Source organism: Camelus ferus, chromosome 6 (assembly GCF_009834535.1).
Source record: "Camelus ferus isolate YT-003-E chromosome 6, BCGSAC_Cfer_1.0, whole genome shotgun sequence".
Classification (NCBI taxonomy): Eukaryota; Metazoa; Chordata; class Mammalia; order Artiodactyla; family Camelidae; genus Camelus; species Camelus ferus.
In genome coordinates, this window is record NC_045701.1 from 41,347,335 (window position 1) to 41,369,291 (window position 21,957).

The window sequence follows — 21,957 nt, forward strand, 5'->3', positions numbered from 1 at the left end:
AAAACTGACCTCAAAGAAAAGCTCAGACCCAAATGGCTTCATAAGTGAACCCTATAAACTTTTCCAAAGAACAGAGGAAAGAACACTGTTAAACTCAATGAGGCCAGTATTATCCTCATTTCAAAATGAGACAAAGACATTACAAGGAAAGAAAGCTACAGACCAATATCCCTTATGAAAACAGACACAAAAATCCTCAATGAAATCAAGAAAACTGAATATGGCAATATATGAAAAAAGAACTATACATCATGATTTAACTCAGAATGCAAGATTGGTTCAACAGATAAAAATCAATCAATGCAATGCACAATATTAACAAACAGGTCAAAACTCATATGACAGTCTCAACAGACACAGAAAAAGCACTGAACAATACCCAATATCCTTTAATAAAGACACTCAAAAAGTTAGGAATAGAAAGTAATATCCTCAATATGATAAAGGGCACCTGTGCAAAACCAATACCTAACTTTAAACTGACTAGTTAGTTTTACCCCTAAAAACATAAACAAGATAAGGACATCTCCCTTTGCCACTTTATTCAACAGTGTACTGGAGGTTCTAGCCAAAGAATTTAGCCATGAAAATAATAAAACCATATAGATTGTAAAGTAAGAAGTATTACATCTCTATTCACAAATGACATGATCTTGTATGTAAAGAATTCTAAGGAATCCATACACACAAAAATCTGTAGGAGCTAACAAGTTCAACTAGGCTGATGAATACAAGATGAACACACAAAATTAACTGAATTTTTATCCACTAGCAATGAATACTTCAAAAGTGAAATGAAGAAAATAACCTCATTTACAATACTACAAAAAGAATAAAATATTTGGGAATAAATCTAACACAAGAAATGTTAACATTTGTACACAAAACTCTAAGACATCAATAAAAGAGATTAAAGAGCTAAACAAACAAAGACATTCCATGTTTATAGGTGGGAAGACTCAATATTGTTAAGAAAGCAATATTCCCTGAAATATATCTAAAGATTAAGTGCAACCTCTATCAAAATCCCAAGTAGCTCTTTGCAGAAACTGACAAGTTGATCCTAAAACACAAGGGACCCAGAATAATCAAAACAATCTTGAAAAAGAAGAGTATCAAAAGGCATAAACTTCCAGTTTTAAAATAAGTCATGGGGGATGTAATATACAGCAATGATGACGAACTGTGACTACAGTTAATACTGTATTGCATATCTGAAAAGTGCTAAGAGAGATGTTAAAAGTTCTCAAAAAAGAGAAAAAGATTGTAATTATGTACATGGTGCAGATGTCAGTTATACAAATATCAAATCATTGGGCTCTACACCTGAAACTAATAGATGTAAATAAAACCATAATACTTCAAATTTAAAAAGAGAAGAAAAAGAAAAACAAAGCTGGCGAAAAAGACACTTTCTAGTTTCTAAACTTGCTAAAAATTACAGTAATCAAGACAGTGTGGTGCTGGTATAAGGATAAACATACAGATGAGTGGAATAAAATTAAGAGTCCAGAAACAAACTCTAACACTGATGGTCAAATGATTTTCAACAAGGGTATTAAGACAACTCAATGGGGGAAAAACAGTCTTTTCAACAAACGGTGCTGTGACAACTGAATATCCATATGCAAAACAATGAAGAGGGATCACAACCTCATCCCATATACAAAAATTAACTCAAAATGGACCAAAGGCCCAAATGTAAAAGCTAAAACTATAAAACTCTTGGAAGAAAACATGATCTTAGACTAGCCAATTGTTTCTTAGATATGACACCAAAAGCACAAGCAACAACAAAAATAAACTGGACTCTGTCAAAACTCAAAATTGTTTTGCCTCAAAAGGCACTATTAAAAAAAAAAAAAAAGAAGACAATCTACAGAATGAGAAAATATTTGCAAATTGCATGTCTGATAAGGGACTAGGACCCAAAATATATAAAGAACTCTTAGAACTCAACTATAAAAAGAAATAAAACCCAATTAAAAATAGGCAAAGGACTTGACTAGACATTTATCCAAAGAAGATATACAAATGGCCAATAAGCACATGAAAAGATGCTCAACATCAACAGCCATCAGGGAAATCGAAATCAAAATCAAAATGTGATACCACTTCCCATCCACTATGATGGCTACACTCAGAAAAATAGACAATAACAAGTGTTGACAAGCATGTGGGGAAATTTCAATCTTCATACACTACTGGTGGAAAATAAATTATGCAGCTGTTTTGCAAAGTTTGGCCTATTGATCAAAAAGTTAAATATATAATTAACTATGACCCACCAATTCAACTCCTAGAACAGTATATATACCCAAGAACTGAAAACATAAGATCACACAAATGTTCAAATCATTATTCCTAAATCAGAAAGTGGTAACAACCCAAATGTCCATCAATTGATGAATACATAAATAAAATGCAGTATATCCATACAATTCATTATTATGCAGCCATAAAAAAGGAAGAAATAACTCTTACTTGCTAAAACATGGATGAACCTTGAAAACATTATGTTAAGAAGTCAGACACAAAAGACCACACATTTTATGATTCCATTTATCTGCAACATCTAAAATAGTGAAATCCATATAGACAGATACTAGATTAACGGTTGCCAGGGGTAGAGAGTAAAAGAAATGGGAAATGACTGCTAATGGTGTAGGTTTCTGTTTTACTGTTCTATTCCTTATAGCTGGCCTAATATTCTTGTAAAGTCCACCAGACCCAACCTGGCTAACTAAATCTGAAAGCTAGAACTTCTTGGCTAATCTGAAAAGGAAAAGAATGGAAATCAGAATGGAAAAATACTTTTTTCTAACTCTAGAAACTGCAAACTGTTATATCACCAATTACTGATGTTTACTCCAAGCAAATGCATTACCTTAACTTTTACAGGGCCAAAGACTAGCCAGGTCCTAGTATACCACTATTACATAAAACAATGTCTTCTTTGTTTTTTTAATTGAGTAGTCAGACAACAGGAAGAGTAATCAAAATACAGTACTACCAATATTCTAGGTACAGTTCTATACCTCCAAAATAGAAAATAATTTCTCAATTCATATCCTTAAACTCAAAGGCATCTAAAAATTATTAAACATATGCATAATAAAAGAATGCATTACACTGAGGAAGCGGAAGTAAGTATCATTACACTGGGAAAGGAAAATCAGAGGATAAAATCAAAATGAGTTAGAATGGAAGAAGTTTATTTTAAACACCACAGATCATGCTTCGCAAATTATCTATAAAGGGGCAGTTTTTGGTTTTTTTAATTCCAATTCAACATGGACCAATGCTTTACAATAAATTACTAGAAAATAAAGAAAATAAGCACCTAGAATGGTCTACACTCTATTCAACAAGACAAGTCGCCTAATCATATGCTTGGATGTTCCAGCATTGTCAAATTGGGCTGAGCTTCTTAACACCTCAATTTCTGCAACATGTTATAGACTTGCAATAAATAGCTTGTAAACTAGCACCAGTCTGCAGACTACACTTTGAGTAGCAGTAGTACCGACTGGGAAGGAATGATGCAGAGTTTTGGTGTATAGGCTGAGTAAACTTGATACTGGTACTGGAAATGAAAAACCTGTTCCTGATATGAGTTCACCAATCAATAAAGCCATGATTTCAAAAAGTAGAATGATACAGTCAAGTAAGTGGCATAATCCTAAATCCTCATTAAATCCTAAATTCTCATTAAAACCTAGTTACAAAAAACAAAAAAACCAAAACAACAAAAAAATCTGGTTACCAAATCTCGTAAGTCCTCTCTCCACGTTATCTTCCACAACACTTACTCCTTTCTACTCACCTTGTCATTAAATTGTAATTTCTAGGGTGAGGCCTGATATCTTTATTTTTTAAAAGCTTGGAAAACTACTGCCTTCAGCATTCCTGCATTCATCTCTACTCATTACTTTCACCCAAACTGCTCTTCTTTTACTTCTATCTACTGAAATTCTAATCATCTTTCAAGGTACAGCTCAAATGACTCAGTCTCATCAAGCTTTTTCCAAGCCCCTCATTTAGATATGATCCTTCTTTGTTTTTAATTTTCATTTTTTTATTGAAGTATAGTTGATTTACAATGTTTCAGGTGTACAGCAAAGTGATTCAGTTATATATACACATATATACATATAAATGTGTATTCTTTTCCAGACTCCTTTCCATTATAGGTTATTACACAATACTGAATATAATTCCCTGTGCTATACCGTAGGTCCTGTTGTTTATCTATTTTTTTATATATAATAGTGTATATCTGTTAATCCTAAATTCCAAATTTATCCCTCTCCCCTTCGGTAATCATAATTTTGGTTTCTACATCTGTGAGTCTATTTCTGTTTTGTAAGTAAGTTCTTTTGTACCATTTTAAAAAGATTTTTATTCACGTATAAGTAATATCATACAATATCTGTCATTCTCTGTCTGACTTACTTCATTTAGTATGATAATCTCTAGGTCCAATCTATGTTGCTGAAAATGGCATTATTTCATTCTTTTTTTATGGCTGAGTAATAGTCCATTATATATACATGTATCACAGATATACATATATATCACATCTTTATCCATTCATCTGTACATGGACATTTAGGTTGCTCCCATGTCTCAGCTATTGTAAACAGTGCTGCTCTGAACATTGGGGTACATGTGCCTTTTTGAGTTAGAGTTTTTTCTGGATGTATGTCCAGGAGTGGGATTGTTGGATCATACAGTAATTCTATTTTCAGTTTTTTAAGGAATCTCCACACTGTTCTCCTTAGTGGCCGCACCAATTTACATTCCCACTAACAGTGTAGGAGGGCTCCCTATTCTCCACACCCTTTCCAGCATCTATTATTTGTAGACCTTTTGATGAAGGCCATTCTGACTGGTGTGAGGTGATACTTCATTGTGGTTTTGATTTGCTTTTCTCTAATAGTCAGCAATGTTGAACGTCTTTTTATATGCTTGTTGGCCATTTGTATGTCTTATTTGGAGAAATATCTATTTAGGTCTTCTGCCCATTTTTGGATTGGGTTGCTTGTTTGTTTTTTTTTTTAATATATTGAGCTTTATAAGCTGTCTGAATATTTTGAAAAGTAATCCCCTTTCAGTCGCATTGAATTTTTGTCTTTTATACTCATGTTTCCTACTAGACATGACTCTCTTATTATACTATCAACTCCTTTATTTCTCTGCAACTGCCTCAAAACTAGAAAAGTACTATATATAGTTATTCAAATGGTTGCTCAAATCTACCATTTTCATATTTTTAAAGAAATAAATGGAAGCAGGGATGGATAATTATTTTCCTTAAAGACAATTTATAAGACATAGCATGATTACAAGAAGTAGCTTACAGTAACAACCAACTAGCTTCTAGGAGGCCCTAAGGACAACTGATGGAAAACCCTGGGATCCTTGAAGCTACTGGTTTATAAAAATTCAGAAAATGACAACAAATTTTTGGTAACACAAACACACATTTTACTAGCTACTTTAGTTTGGGGTGGGGAGGGAAAGAATACTGTTGCTAAGAGACACAACTTAAGGATTTCCTTGTGTTTATTTGAAATAAAACACCAATAATGAATTTCATTTCCTTTCGTTCATTCAGTTCTCCTTTGTCTTCCCAAAATGTAACTTTTAAATAATTTTGTCTCTGATTTACTCATTTTTAATAGGTTAGAGACTGAGAATAAAGGTATAGAATCTTGACCATCAGGTATCTTCAGGGGTTTGTCCTCAATTAACTTTTTAAAAACAGAATTTTGCTTGAGTTTGAATAGGCCATAATATCTGATTCAATTCTATCATCTTTGAGGTTCCAATTAAAATTCAAATGTTTTAAATTCTTCCATAAATTCTGTGCTTCAAAGGCATTTTTTCATGTAATCTTCCAACAACATATGAACATGTGTTCCTATTTTAATTTTACAGAAAGGTAAAATAACTATAAAAATGTTAACTAAATAATATAGCTGACATCAGAAGGTAGGTTCTTATTTACTCCACCATATTTCCCAGCTTACTAGCTATTTAACATTCAAGTTTCCTTGGGGATTAATTACTATCTGCCACACTAGCCTGTTGAAGGAATTAAGTCAGGTAATACATATAAAATGTTTGGCCCAGAACCTGCCTATATGTGTTCAAAAATATTAACTATTATTTCCAATATATGACAGCTGTTTCTATAAAAATATTCATTCTTTAAAAAGTCGCAAAGATAATGAAGAGATAGAACCATATCTAAAATGTATTTTGTGTTCATGTGAGAAAGGTCAACCTATTTGTTATCTAGTTATTAGAATGCTAACAATTCCTAAGAATTATAATGTTCATCTATATGAATATATCTAAATTCTAAAATCAATCTTAAAATAATATTTAAATTAGTTCAAATTTTTCACTATTCTAAACAACACTGCAGTGATCCTGCACACTTATCCACTTACTTCCTTAGAAAAAAATCCTAAGAAATGGAAATGCTGGTTTCAAAGCATATACATATGTACATTTTAAATTTTAACAATTAAACTACACAAATTACTCTCTAATTTACATTGGTTTATTAAGCTTGGTACAGTAAATACCATTAGTAAAAGCACAAGCATTGCAGAAAGTGATTTCTGGCTCAATATTACTGAAATATAAAGTACCAGACAGGAGTAATAAGAAGTTAAAGACGACAATATGATAGACAAAAATAAACTTATGTTTCTTTGTCTACCACACCGTCAAAGATGAAAGTTTCATGTGTTAGTAACCTGGGGATGATGATGCCATTTATAGAAAGAGAAAGAAAAGAAAGAAAAGAAAGAAAGAAAGAAAGAAAGAAAGAAAGAAGAAAGAAAGAAAGAAAGAAAGAAAGAAGAAAGAAAGAAAAAGAAAGAAAGAAAGAAAGGAAGGAAGGAGGAAGGAAGGAAGGAAGGAAGGAAGGAAGGAAGGAAGGGAAGGAAGAAAGGAAGAAAGGAGAAAGCAAAGAAAGAAAGCAGAGAGAAAGAGAGAGAGAAAGAAAGAAAGAAAGAAAGAAAGAGAGAGAGAGAGAGAGAAAGAAGAAAAAAGAAAGAAAGAAAGAAAGAAGAAAAGAAAGAAAAAAGAAAGAAGGAAGAAAGAAAGAAAGAAAGAGAAAGAAACGAGAGAGAGAGAAAGAAAGAGAGAGAAAGAAAGAAAGAAAGAAAGAGAGAGAAAGAGAGAAAGGAAGAAAGAAAGAAAGAAAGAAAGAAAGAAGAAGGAAAGAAAGAAAGAAAGAAGGAAAGAAAGAAAGAAAGAAAAGAAAGAGAGAGAGAGAAAGAGAGAGAGAAAGAAAGAGAAAGAAAGAGAGAGAAAGAGAGAGAGAAAGAAAGAGAAAGAAAGAGAGAAGGAAAGAGAAAGAGAGAAAGAGAAAGAGAGAAAGAAAGAGAGAGAGAAAGAAAGAAAGAGAGAGAGAGAAAGAAAGAGAGAAAGAAAGAAAGAAAGAGAAAGAGAAAGAAAGAGAAAGAGAGAAAGAAAGAGAGAAAGAAAGAAAGAGAGAAAGAGAAAAGAGAAAGAGAGAAAGAATCACTTCCCTCATCCCTCTCCTCCTCCCTCCGCTCCCTCCCCTCCCTTACCCCCATCCGTCCCTCCCTACCTTCCCCCCAAGGAAAAGAAAAAAGAAGGAGGGAGGGAAGAAAACAATTTAGATTGTGTAGATATTTGATATTTTGATACTAGAAAGAACAGGTCTAACAAACATACTAATCACCTATTTTTCTATTTTCTCCAAAGTCTATTCCTACCACATGATCCTTCTAATAGAAGAGACAGTAGATAATACATGAGAATACGTATGTATGCACACAAATTGTGATTGAATTTAGAATCCAGAAAAAAAAATCTTTTAACCAAAAAAAAAAAATTATGCTCTCTCTTCTTTTTCTTTCCTAAGACATTGAAACTTGTAACCCAACATGCTTCTCTTCACTTTAGCTGCCAGGAAATCTAAGAACCAAATTCAATGCCTTACACCTATAATCAGCTCATCTCTGGAACCTAGTAAGTTTCCTTTCTTTAAGTAATGGCTATCGACTGTTTGTTTTATCTCTAATTGTTCTATTCCATATTTTATTCAATCCTATAATTCATGTAAAATCCACTGGATATGATAAAATCCTTAATAAAAGAAATGTTAATGCAAAGATGGCTTACAGTATTTTGATGGCTTACAGTTGTTTTATAAGAAAATTAATCAGTAACACTATGTAATAACAATGTGATAATGTAATGTAATGTTAACTGTATATAATAATCTGCTCAGTAAATCACTTCTTCATAAATACACAAAGACCATTTCAAAGGTTAAATTAATTTTTCAAATCAGTAAGAGTCAAATTAAAGAATATAAATTAAAGAGTTTATACAAATCAAAGAATATAAAAGTCTAATGTCATGTATATAGGATTACTTGTTAACTTTGCATATCAAATCCTTAAAAATATATTCAAATATCAAGTTAGTTTATTTGTATAGGCAGCTTATAGTTCGCAATGACTCCTACACATTTTCAGATTCCAGTCATATCTGTTCCAAGTTGATCTACAACACCACTTTCAAGTTATTTACTTAATAAACATAAGTATTTGCTTCTGTCTATATATTACCCTTTATACCTACTGAACATTAGTGTTTCATCTTTCTGATTTAATATATTTTAATCTGATTTTCTTTTTGAGAACATTAATATATCCAGATTGGAAAATAATTAGATATTTTTTCACAGACATAGTGAATAATCAACTGATCATAAATTTTTTCTCTAAATATAAAAAAGTAATAAATGGGGGGCAAAGTTGCTTTGTATGAGGCCAATTTTCAGTCTCAGTCATTTAGGAGAACCTCTTACTATCAGCATCTGATGTCCACTGTCTTGAAAATTGTTGTTTATGTTTCAGGGTTTTTTTCCTGTCCTTTTGTAAACTTGTTTGTTTGTATGTTTCCAGTATATGGATATCAGGTAAGGAAAGTCATTCCCGACAGATTAGTAAACAAATGAGGTACATCTCTGATTGTTCCAGCTTGCTGATTTTTCCCTCAGTATGATCATCAATACTTGCAAGGAAACTTCCCAAGTCAGGAAAAAGAACTATGCGAGAGAACTTGAGAGAAAAATATCAGATGCTTACATAAGACAGGAACAGTGCGGGTTCATAAGAGCTGGGCTACAAGAAAAAAACTCATAATTTGGGGCACTGGATAGAATACTCAGAAAGTTATTGCCTCATAGTAGGTAATAATTATCCCTAGATGGACCCTCTCAACAAACCATAAAAGCAAGACCCAAAATGACTGAACTGTTTTCAAGTAAATGAACAGCAGCCCAGAAAAAAGCTCAAGAATTTATAGAAATACAAAAATAACCAAAAGCTAAGAAGGTGAAATTCACAGTATGAGACACCCAAAGACTACTCAGCATACAAAGAAGCAGGAAAACAACCCAGGATGAGGAGAATAATCAGCTAACTGAAACTGACCCAGAATAGACAGAGACACTGGAATGAGCAGAGATGACAGTAAGTTATTTCACTTATATTCCATATGTTCAAGAAGCAAGATATACAATATAGATAATACAATTTTATTCACACACATACAAAATGAACTAGATAAAAATTACAATGTCTGACATGAAAAATAAATTAGATGGGATCAATGGCAGATTGCATGTAGTAAAAGAAAAAACTAGTGAATTTGAAGAGTAGCAATAGGGACTATACAAGATAAAACACAGAAAAAAGAATCCAAAAAAACAAAAAGAGTATCAGTACTTTTCAAAAAACTAAGAGAGCTTCCAATATACTAATAATACATCCTAATATACTAATCTGATATTAACACTTTTTAATATGCCAATAAATGAAATTCCAAAAAGAAAGGAGGTGAGAAATAAGTGGGGGAAAATGGTCAAAAATTTCCCAAACTTCATGAAAACTCTAAACCCACAAATCTAAAAATCTCAGTGAGCCACAAGCAAGAAATAGTAAGAAAACTACACCATGACACATCATAATCAAATTGCTGAAAATCAATGATGAAGAGAAAATCCTGAAAGTAGCCAGAAAACGAAGAAAAACGATGTTATACAGAATAAGACAAGGATGATAGCAGGCTTCTTATCAGAAACAATGCAAGCAAAGAGACAGTGGAGAAAAATCCTTAAAAGACAAAGGAAGAAAGCTATCAACCTAGAATTCTAATCACAGCAAAATATCTTCCAAAATAGAAGGAAAAATAAAGGCTTTTTCACACAAACAAAAGCATGAAGAATCCATCAGCAGCAGACTGTCATTGCAGAAGAAATGTTAAAGAAAAAGTCCTGCAATCAAAACCAAAATGATGCTGGCTCAAAAGAAATATCTTTCTCTGCAAAGTAACGAAGAATGCTGAAAATGGCACTACATGAGTTAATATGTCTTTTTCTCATTATTCAAAAGTATTTAAAAGATACTTCTTGTTTAAACAAAATAATATACTGTTAGGTTTACAACTTGTATAAATTAATGTATAATCAGAAAAGTATAAAGGCTAGGAGAGGGAATGAAAGTACATTCTTGTAAAGTTCTTATACAGTATAAGAAGTGGTATAGTATCACTTACTAGTAGATTCTGGTAAGTTATATACTATAAATCATTAAAATAATAAAAGATTATAGCTAATAAGATAGTAAAAGAATTTTTTAAATCATAAATTTATTCAACTCTTACAGAAAAAAAGGCCAAAAAAGGGGGGAAAAAAAAAGAACTAAGAACAGATAGGCCAAATAGAAAACAAATGGCAAGATAAAAGACACAAACCTAAATCAAACTCAAGCAAATCAATGACATTATATGCATCTCATACAGATCTGAATGACAAGTTATTGGTCTGAATTTGAACAGAACAATTACAAGCATGGAGACTGAATTAGTAACCAAAAACCTCCCAAGAGAAAAGCCCAGGACCAGTTGGCTTCACTGGCAAATTCTACCGAACATTTAAAGAATTAATACCAATCCTTCTTAAATTCTTCCATATAATGGAAACAAAGAGAATACCTCCAAACTCAGTTTGCAAAGCCAGTATTACCATGATAACAAAACCAGATAAAGACATTACAAGAAAGAAAATAACAAGCCAATATTCCTGAAAAACACAGATGCAAAAATCCTCAACAAAATATTAGCAAACCAAATGCAACAACACATTAAAAAGATCATAACCTCGATTAGGTGGAATTTATTCCAGGCATGCAAAAGTGGTTCAACTTCCACAAATTAACCGATGTGATTCACCACATTAATAAAATAAAGGTTAAAAATCATATGATCATCTCAATAGGTACAGAAAGGCATCTGACAAAACTCAGTATCCATTCACAATAAATACTCTTAACAAACTAAGAACAGAGGGAAGACCTCCACATAATAAAGGTTATATATGATAACATCATGCTCAATGGTGAAAAGCTGAAAGCTTTTCTTCTAAGATCAGAAACAAGATCAGGGAGCCCACTCTCATCACTTCTATTCAAGACAGTATTGAAAGTCCTAGCCAGAGCAATTAGGCAAGAAGAAAAAAAGGCAACCAAATTTGAAAGGAAGAAGTAAAACTGTTTCTATTTGCAGATGACATGATCTTATATACAGAAAAGCCTAAAGACTCCAGCAGAAAACTACTAGAACTAGTAAGTGAATTCAGTACTACTGTGGGATACAAAATTAATATACAAAAATCAGTTGTGTGGAAACGTAAATTTGTGCAGTCACAGTTCAGCAGTTCCTCAATAAATTAACAGTAGAACTACCACATGATCCAGCAAGTCCACCACTGGGTATGTACCCAAATGAAACAAAGTCACTACTTTGAAGAGGTATCTGTACTCCCATGTTTACGGCAGCATTATTTACAATAGCCAAGACATGAAAACAACCTAAGTGTCTGACAACAGATGAATGGATAAAGAAAATGTGATATATATTTGTGTGTGTGTATCTATGTACACAAATACAGAGACACATACAAATGTACATGCAATGGAATATTATTTGGCTACGAAAAAGAAAATCCTGTCATTTGCTACAGCAGAGGTGGACTTTGAAGGCATTATGCTAAGTGAATAAAACAGAGAAACACAAATACTATATGTCCTCACATGTGAAGTCTAAAAAAACCCAAATTCATAGAAACACAATGGAATGGTGATTGAGGCAGGGAGTGGGGGTGGGGAAAATGGGTGAAAACGGTGAAAAGGTATAATTTCTAGCCACAAGATAAATAAGTTCTGAGGATGCAATGCACAGTATAGTGACAAAGAAAAAAAAAATACATTGTCCAAAATCTCAATTTAAAGACTGAGATGATTAGAGTACAAATTAAGACTCAAAAATATGCTGCCACCAAGAAATCCACTTTAAATATAAAGATATAAATAGGTTAAAAAGACAGGAAAAACTATACCCTAGTAATAATAGTCAATGAAAGTGGAAGTGGCTATATTACTATCAAAGTACATTTCAGAGCAAAGACTGTTACCAGGAACAAAGATATCATTTCATAATGCTAAAGAAGTCAGTTTATTAAGGGGAAATAATAACCCTAAATGTTTAGGCACTTAAGAACAGAGCTTCCAAATACATTAAGCAAAATCTGATAGAATTGCAAAAAGAAATAGACAAACCCCTCAATCACAGTAAGAAACTTCAGCCCTCTACTCTCAATAATTCAGAAAAACAAGGAGACAGAAATTTAGCAAGGATATAGAAGGCTTGAACCACACTAACAAATAATTTGTCCTAACTGAAAATTTTTTGAACACTTAAGCCAACAGCAGAATATATACTGTTTTCAAGTGCATGTGGAACATTCAAGTTAAAACATATTCTAGACTATCAAATTTGAGTAAATTTTAAAGAACTTAAGTCATAAACATGTTTTCTGACTATAATGAATCAATAACAGAAAGATATCAAGATATTCCACCAATATTTGAAGCTAAAGAACATACTTGAAAATAACCCAGAGATCAAAGAAGAAATCAAAAGGGAAGTTAGAATGCATTTTGGACCTAACTGAAAATGAACATACAAAATATCATAATTCGTGGGATGCTGTTCAATTTACATCGCCAAAAGCCTATATAGAAAGAAAGAAAGTCTCAAATCAATAACCTCAGTTTACACTTTAAAAAACTAGAAAAAGAGCAAAGTAAACTAAAACTAAGCAGAGAAAGAAAATAAATATGACTAAAGCAGAAATCAATGATATAAAAGCAGAAAAATTGAGAAAAGTCAATAAAATCACAAACTGGTTTTTTCAGAGCAATAAAAGTGATAACCCTCTAGCCATACTGATTAAGAAAAGAAAGACAAATCAGTATCAGGAATAAGAGGGGTGACATCACCACAGGTTCTATAATGATAATAAGGAAGCATTATGAACAACTTTATAACTATAAATTTGACAACTTATATGAAATAAGAAAATTCCTTAAAAGACAAAAACTACCAACGTTCACTTAAGAAGATATAGATAACCCTAATAGCCATAATAGCTATCTACTAAAGTATTTTAAAAACCTTTCCTCAAAGAAAACTTGAGATCTAGATGGCTTCACTGGTGAATTCTACCAAACATTTAAGTAAAAAAAAAGTATGAATTCTACATGAACACTTCCAGAAAACTGAAAAGAAAGGAATACTTCTCAATTAATACTATGAGGCTAACATTATCTGTTATTAAAAAATCCAAATAGTTACAAGAAAAGTACAGACCAATATCCTTCATAAGCATAATTACAAAATTATAAACATTTTAGATATCAAATCTACTAATAAATAAAAATGACAACATACCATGACCAACGTAGGTTGGCAGAGTACTGCAGAGTTGATTTAATACTTGAAAATCAATGACTAGGGCATAAGAAGGGATAAACTGGGAGTTTGAGATTTGCAGATACTAACTACTAAATATAAAACAGATAAATAACAAATTTATACTGTACAGCACAGGGAACCATATTCAGTATCTTATAATAACTTATAATGAGAAAGAATGTGAAAAGGAATATATATGTATATGTACGACTGAAACGTTATGCAGTGCACCAGAAATTGACATAAGACTGTAAACTGACTATATTTCAATTAAAAAAAGCAAAAAAAGAAAATCAATGATTATAATTTACATTAACAGAATGAAAAACATTTTTTAACCTGCAAACCTCAAAAGAAAAAGCATTTGACAAATCTAATATCCATTTTTAATGAAAACTCTCAGCAAATTATAAAGAGAATAAAACTTTTTCAACTGTATATGATAAAGGGCATATATAAAAAAATCTACAATTAACATCATATTGTATGGTGAAAAAACTCATCTCTTTACCCTTAAGATCAAGGAAAAAAGGATGTCCATTCTCATCACGCCTACTCTCCACTGTGCTAAAGATTCTAATGTGATCAATAAGACAAGAAAAAGAAATAGGGCATTCTGATTAAAAAGAAGTAAAACTATCTTTTTTCACAGACAGCAATATTGTCTATGTAAAAAAAATCCAATGGAATCCATAAAATACTAATAGAACTAAAAAGTAAGGTTAGCAAGGTTTCAGGATAAAGCTCAATATAGGAAAATCAATTGTATTTCCTTATACTAGCAATCAGAAATGGACATGAAGATACCACTTACAAGGGCATCAAAAGTAGAAAATATTTACAGATAAATGACAAAGGAGGTATAAGACCTATACACCAAAAACTCCAAAACAGGCCTTCCAAGACAGCCCGCACTCTAAGGAATGTCTATCTAATTCTACTCTAAACTGAGCACCCAAACCCCACACCTCGTGGCCTTTCCCCTGCCTTCTGAAACAGCTTACAGTTTGCATATGGAGTATGTATCTCTCTGAATAAAGCTACCTTTACTCAGAAAAAAGAAAAGAAAAGAAAAAACTACAAAAATACTGCTAAAGAAATTAAAGAAGCTGTATGTATAACGAAGAAATTAACATTGTTCATGAGTCAGAATTCAATATTGCCAATTTTTGACCTATAGATTTATCACAATCCCAATCAAAATCCCAGTGAGCAAGAATTTTTTATTTTATTTGTTTTATTTTTAGAAATTGGCAAGCCATCTTAAAACTCATATTGGGAAGGTAAAGGGCCTGGTATAGCTCCCACCCACCCACACCAAAAAAACCCTTTGAAAAGGAAGAACAAAGTTGGAGAGACGATACTATCTGATTTCAGATTTATCACCAAGTTAGGTAACAACAACAACAACAACAACAACAAAACCACTGTGGTATTGGCACCAACACAGGCAAATAGATCACTGGAACAAAACAGAAGAGAGTCCAAAAATAGGCCCACACACATACAGACAACTGAGTTTGGAAAAAGCACAAAGGCAATTCAGTGGAGAAAGGGCAGTCTTTTTCAACAAATGGTGCCGAAACATTTGGATATCCATAAGAAAAAAAAAAAAACTTCAACCCATACCTCAAACCATATTTGCAAAATTAACTCAAGATGGATCACAGACTTAAATATAGATCCTAAAATAATAAAACTTCTGGAAGAACACATAGAATATTTCTCTGAGCTTGACTGAAGCAAAGATTTCAGATACAACACCAAAAGCATGAACCATAAAATTAAAAGTTGATATATGGGTTGAGGGTACAGCTCAAGGGGTAGAGCACATGCTTAGCATACACAAGGTCCTGGGTTCAATCCCTAGTACCTCCTCTAAAAAACTAAGTAAGTTTTTTATCCCCCCCCTAAGAAAGAAACGAAAGGAATAACGGACGAAAGGAAGAAAGGAAATAAAGGAAAAAAAAGAGGAAAGAAAGAAAGAAGGAAGAAAGAAAAGAAAGGAAGAAAGAAAGAAGAAGACGAACAAAGGCAAGCAATCACGGAGACACGCACAGCACGCACGAAATCAAGCAAAAAAGAACGCCCGCAGCAAGAGAACAACACCATTAATACGCCCATTCCCAAAAGAAAAAACCAAAACAGAGATGATACTCTATTTAGATAAAGGACACAAAGAGGTTGAAAGGGGTGGAAAAATACATCCAAAATTGGGAATTCCTAATCCTTCAAAGAAAATGTTAAGAGGATTAAAAGACAATACAAAGACTGGGAAAAAAATGTCTTTATAAATCATGTATCTGATAAAGCATTTTTATATAAAGAATTTTCAAAACTAAGTAAGAAAGCAAACAACTCAATTTAAAAATAGGTAAAAGATTTGAGCAGACACTTCATCAAAGAAGATACACATTGGCAAGTAAGTACAAGCTCAATGTTATTAGATATCAGGAAAACACTAATTGTAAGCATCACATAACTTATTATAGTGGCTGAAATTAAGAACATTGATCATACCAAGTGGTGTTGGAGCATTTATAGAGGAACCAGGGCTCTCAAACACTGCTGGTGAGAATGTAAAATGGTAAAAAAATAAATAAATCAGTCTCTAAAAAGAAAATACACAGATGCCACAGGATCCATCCATTCCACTCCTAGGTATTATTCCAAGGGAAAAGAAAGTATATGTGTATAAAATGAGTACATCTTATAGCAGTTTTATATTTAATAGCCCCAAACCGAATATAACCCACATGTCAATCAACATGTGAATGAGACAATGGAATATTACCCAACAGTAAAAGCAATGCACTATAGACCCATCACCATACAACAAATACAGAATTTCAAAATGTGCTAAGTTTAAGAAATCAAACAAAAAAGAATAAATACTGTTCATTCCATATATATGGAAATATATATATACATATAACTCTAAAAAATGCAAACTAATACAGAGGGAGAGATCAGTGGTTGCTCAGGGAAGTGGCTGGGTAGCAGCTAAGTAGAAGTGAAAGGAATGGACTACGGAGGGGCAAAAGGAAACTTTTTATGAGGTTATATATGTTTGTTATCTTATTGTCTGAATATGTTCCTAATGTTGATTGTCATAATGAATTCACAAGGTATACAAATGTCAAAAAGTATCAGTTACCCCAATGTTCATAAATAGCATTGTTATTATTTACAACTGCCAAGACATGGAAGCAACCTAAGGGCCCATCGATGGATGAATGGATAAAGAAGATGTAGGGTATATACACAATGGAATATTACTCAGCCATAAAAAGAATGAAATTTTGCCATTTGTAGCAACATGGATAGACTTGGAGGGTATTATGATAAGCAAAATAAGTCAGACAGAGAAAGACAAATACTATCTGATATAACTCTTATGTGGAATCTAAAAAATACAACAAACTAGTGAATAGAACAAAGAAGCAGACTCCCAAATAGAGAGCAAACTAGCGGTTACCAGCAGGGAAAGGAAAGGGAGGGGGCAATACAGGGGTAGGGATGTAAGAGGCACAAACTATTGTGTACAAAATAAGCAACAAGAATATATTATACAACATGGGGAATACAGGTAGTGTTTTATAGCTATTAATGGAGTATAATCTTTAAAAATTGTGAATCACTATATTGTACACCTGGAACTTATATACTGTACATCAACTATATTTCAGTTTTTAAAAAGCATTCACTTACATGCTTTAAATATGTGATTTATTGTCTGCCAATTATACCTCACCAAAGCTATTAGAAAGAATGATCCAACAATAATCAATATATTTATTAGCTAAATAAGCACTTTTTTTTTAAGTTGAGATGACTGAACTGTTACCTTGCCAAACAAGAAAATTAACATTTAGTCAATATCCACTATATGTCAAGCATTATGTTGTTAGCCACTTAGTTAAAACAGTTATGAACTCACTTAGTATCAATATCTTAAGGCCATTAGTTATAAAAAAGGGGGCAGAGGAGTAGATAACATGAAACTTTAGGAACTAGGAAGGTTTTATTTCTATTTTTTAATAATTCTGACTTCCAGTTCCACAAATTAAATTACAGCAGTATCAATAAAAACAGATTTATATCTAAATGTTTCAGAGTCAAGTTCGGTAAATGTCCTTCAGTGGGAACACGTACAAGGACAAATGTTTACACCAGATGCTTCCGTTCTCACATACTGGATGCACTGAATCTCCAATAAATGCCCTGAGTGAATGGCAGTTCAATTTAAGGGTTAAAAATATAGTTTAGATGGGACCAAACAAAAATCAAAATCCTGTGTATGGCAATGTCCCGTTATTCTGTGAACTAGTTTCCTCACAGTGTTTATGTAAAACCTGACTTGCAAAAAGGAGTTGAAGGGGCTCTCCCATCTGCAAAATGGGAGACCTCAAAGATGCTTTTCACTCCTTGTCATTCTACTCTCCCAGTTATCTTCTTAGGAATTACATTAATCATATTTCAAGCAAAATAATGGTAACCACTTAAAGATACAGAATATTTTATTCAATTAATTAATATATTAGAACCAAGTATAGCATTTGGAGGTTCATCTTTTCTTATTCTATGTTTTGACAAGGTTACCTCAGCACTACAGACATTTGGGGCTACAATATTGAACAGAGTATTATCCTGTGCATTTTGAGACGTTCAGCAGCATACCTGCTACCCACTAGATGCCAGTAACACCTCTCCACAATTGTGAAAATCAAAAGTGTCTCCAGACATTCTTACTGTCTTCAGGGGAGCAAAATTGTCCCTGGTTGAGAACTACTGTTCTATAACTACGTAAGTGTAGTAATCTCTCTGTATGGACCTCCTTCATTCACACAGGGCAGGGACTCCGAAAGAACAATGTCTTCCATTTGAAGGTTCTTAAGGATATTTTAAATGTTTGTTTATAGTATATGCTCCATTTTTTTTGAAAGCCCATAAATTGCTAAAAAGTAAAAGGGTGGTTTCTTTTAAACTATTGTTTTCAAATTGAGAAAGCTAGGACCTACAAAATATTTGGTATGTATGACCTCTTAATTTAGACCATGTCTCTCAGGTGGGAAAAAACTTCTATGCGAAAGAAGTGTATATGAGTCATTCCTTAACTATAAAGAACTATGGCAGTCAACTTAGGAAATGTCAGTACTCTACTGGAACTCAACTTTATAGCTCTGCCATTAACCAACCTACAGTATGTCCCAAGTAGGTGTCTAATTCCATTTACTCTTCAATTTCAAATTGTCATTACTGTAATAAATCTTACATCCACACATTAACTTTCTGTCTCAGTCTCTCAGCCAGGTTTTTTTCTTTAATGACTAAATTCTCAAGTAGAACAAAAATTAAAAGATCACAATCTCAACCATATTTAGAAGATTCATATTTTCTTGAAAAAATATCTTTTCACATTACTAAACCGGATTTAATTAGTTTCTTACTACTCCACGGGAATTAACACAATTTACTTGTGATACAGATTGGCTGCCATAAATGTAGAAACAGTTAAAAAAAACAAGAGACATGAACTCTGGGCTCAAGTTCTGGCTTTACCTCCTAGTAGCTGGATGACCACTGAACTTTCCCAAACTTCAGCTTTCTCATTTGTTAAAAAAAAAAAAAAAAAAAAAGGAGGATAGTAATTTATCTACTTCTAGAATTATTATGAGGATTACAATTTAGGTGAAGTAATTTTGTAAACAGTAAAGCACCATACAAATGTTGGCGGTATCCTGTTGGGACCTGTAAACAATATAGTAGAGAAACATGCACTTCAAATATGAGACTTATATCACTGAATAAACGTAACTTTTCAAAACAAACATTCATTAGGAAGAGAGCTTGAAATGATAAACTCTTAACTAGGATTCAGCCATCTGGGTTCCAAACTCAGTTCTGCCATTAACTCTCTGTATCAACACAGAAACTAACTTTCCTTTTCACCTAAAGAACTCATCTAAAAAGATCCAAACAATATACCAGACGTTCCATAAGTATTATTACAGCCCTTAGCCCACGAAACGACCAGGTTACCAAAAAAATGGTTTAACACTATGCTCACAACTCAAGAGCAGTTTGGTCAGCCAGCAAAACAGGGTAACAGACAGTAAGAAAATTTCAATTAAAAAGAGAATTCTATGTAATTCTAGAAAAGCACAGGAAGCCTTAAATTATCTTGTTTTCTATAACTAATAATACCTCCCCCTCTAAATGACAGTAATTATGAACAAGGTGCATTAACAGAAGGGCTGGGCTCTCTCCCACAAGCTTTTTGGGAACCACCCACTTCCCAAAGAGGTAAAACTGCTTCCTCCTTGCCCTCCCTAGCCAAGAAACTTCAAAGACTACGGTTCATATTGTCCGAAAGAAATTTTCTTCTTTTTTCTCACTTGGGTGGGGATGGCGGTAGTCATCTGACAAACATCCTATAAACACCATTATCCGCAACATTAAGTCTCCCGAAAGTCTAAAAATGATTTAAGTTCTTAGAATAATACCAATTTTTTTAATGAGTTCGAGCTATTAACTCAAAATTAGATAACCCTGCGTTTGTGTGATGAGCGTTTGCCAAATGCCAAGTGTTCCCTTCCCCAAATTATCCGCCCTCCCGCGTCCGTGCAGAGGCGACGCCTCGTCCTCCACTCCCGCACGGCGCCAGGGCGGGGGAGAGAGTCCCCAGGGTTTCACAGGACAGGGAAGACCGGTAACTCAGGCCTCCCGGGGCCGCCACCCCTCGCCCCTCACCTATGACGATGCGCAGGTGCTTGAGGCGGGTCAGCGCGTCCTTCTTAGTGTCTAGCACCTTCTGGGTAGACTTCTTCACGTCCCCGTGTGGCTTCTTGGAGAACATCCTGCGGCCGCCGCCGCCACGGCCGACTCCGGCCCCTCCCGGCCCGGTCGCGCGGTGGAAAGTGGAGGGAGTGGGCGGGGAGGAGACTAGAGTGAGTCGTTCATTCACTCCGCAGCCTTGCGGGCCCCGGCGCAGCCGACTCCTCCCAGATTCAGGCCAGGGCCGCCACCTCCACCAGCCTCGCGCGGCAGCAGCAAGGCACCTTCGACTCCGGCTCCAATATGGCGGATCCCCTATTCCAGCCCTGCACGGAGCGACGGAGACCCAGGCGGGTTGCCCGCCGCCGCCGCCGCCGCCGCCCGCTTCCTGCGGCCGCCGCTCGCCGCCACAGGCCGGGGCCCAGGACTCGGAGCCGCGGAGGTGGGGCTCTCGGCAACTGCCGCACAACTCCTCTCTCCCTGAGGCCCCCTTAAGGTTAAAGCTTCTTTAGCAGCTTAGACCCTGCAAAGGCCGTCATGGAGACAGAGTGTGGTGATGGGGTTTCACGACTTTGCCGTCGGTGGCGAATGGTCCCCGTGGCAACCGCCTTCTGACGTAAACGGTAGTTGACGTCATGCCAGCGTGAGATCACCCGTGACCTTATCTCCTTTGGTTTCCTCTGTAAGCAGCCAAAGGAAAAGCTCAAGAAAGTCTGGAAACGGATTTACTGCGTGCGCCATTGTAAGCGTGATGACTCCTCCCAAACTCCGAGACCAGTTTTTGTTTAAAAAGGTCCTCCGCCTCTGCTGTTTACTATACAACTTAAGAAGTAACTTAAGAATATAGGTTCAAAACATCAAAGCAGGTGTGCAGTATATTTTAGATGTCAATTCTGAAGACTGGTTGTTAACACCCCTTCATTTCCTTAATTTGAATTTTGTTTAAAGAATTTTTGTTTGTTTTGCAAAGTAATGGTTAACAATTTACTGTAGTTTAGAGTTTTTAGGGTTATATAGTACATCCTCTTGGTTAAAATTATTTTGCACAAATGAGTTCTCCCAAAAGCATGCCATAACGGAAAGAAAAATTACAGGGTAAAGATATCTGGAGAACTTTAAAGGTTAATTTTCTTAATATGCAAAGAGTTCACATATCCAGGAGAAAATTGCTAAGACCCAGGTAGAAAAACTGTAGAAAACATGAAAAGTATCACAGAAGTGGACACTCAACTAAAACAGGTGAAAAATGTTCACACCCATATTTTATAAAAATCAGATTAAAACATTGTTTATTTTTAAACAGCT

At 34.1% G+C, this 21,957-nt stretch overlaps 1 protein-coding gene across 9 annotated transcripts in view; it reads right to left on the reverse strand.

Annotated features, from left to right (window-relative positions):
* Positions 1 to 21,233, reverse strand: part of RALGAPA1 (Ral GTPase activating protein catalytic subunit alpha 1) — a 204,608-nt gene extending 183,375 nt beyond the window's left edge. For 3 of the 9 annotated variants that reach the window (XM_032481885.1, XM_032481884.1, XM_032481883.1), the window contains exon 1: positions 20,629 to 21,224. In XM_032481885.1, the coding sequence (XP_032337776.1) occupies positions 20,629 to 20,734 (106 nt within the window). In that variant the 5' untranslated portion in view covers positions 20,735 to 21,224. Of the gene's footprint in view, positions 1 to 20,628 lie in introns of all 9 variants that reach the window. The other 6 variants (XM_032481878.1, XM_032481880.1, XM_032481881.1 and 3 more) reach the window with 4 other exon arrangements.
* Between the last annotated feature and the right edge of the window lie 724 nt (positions 21,234 to 21,957).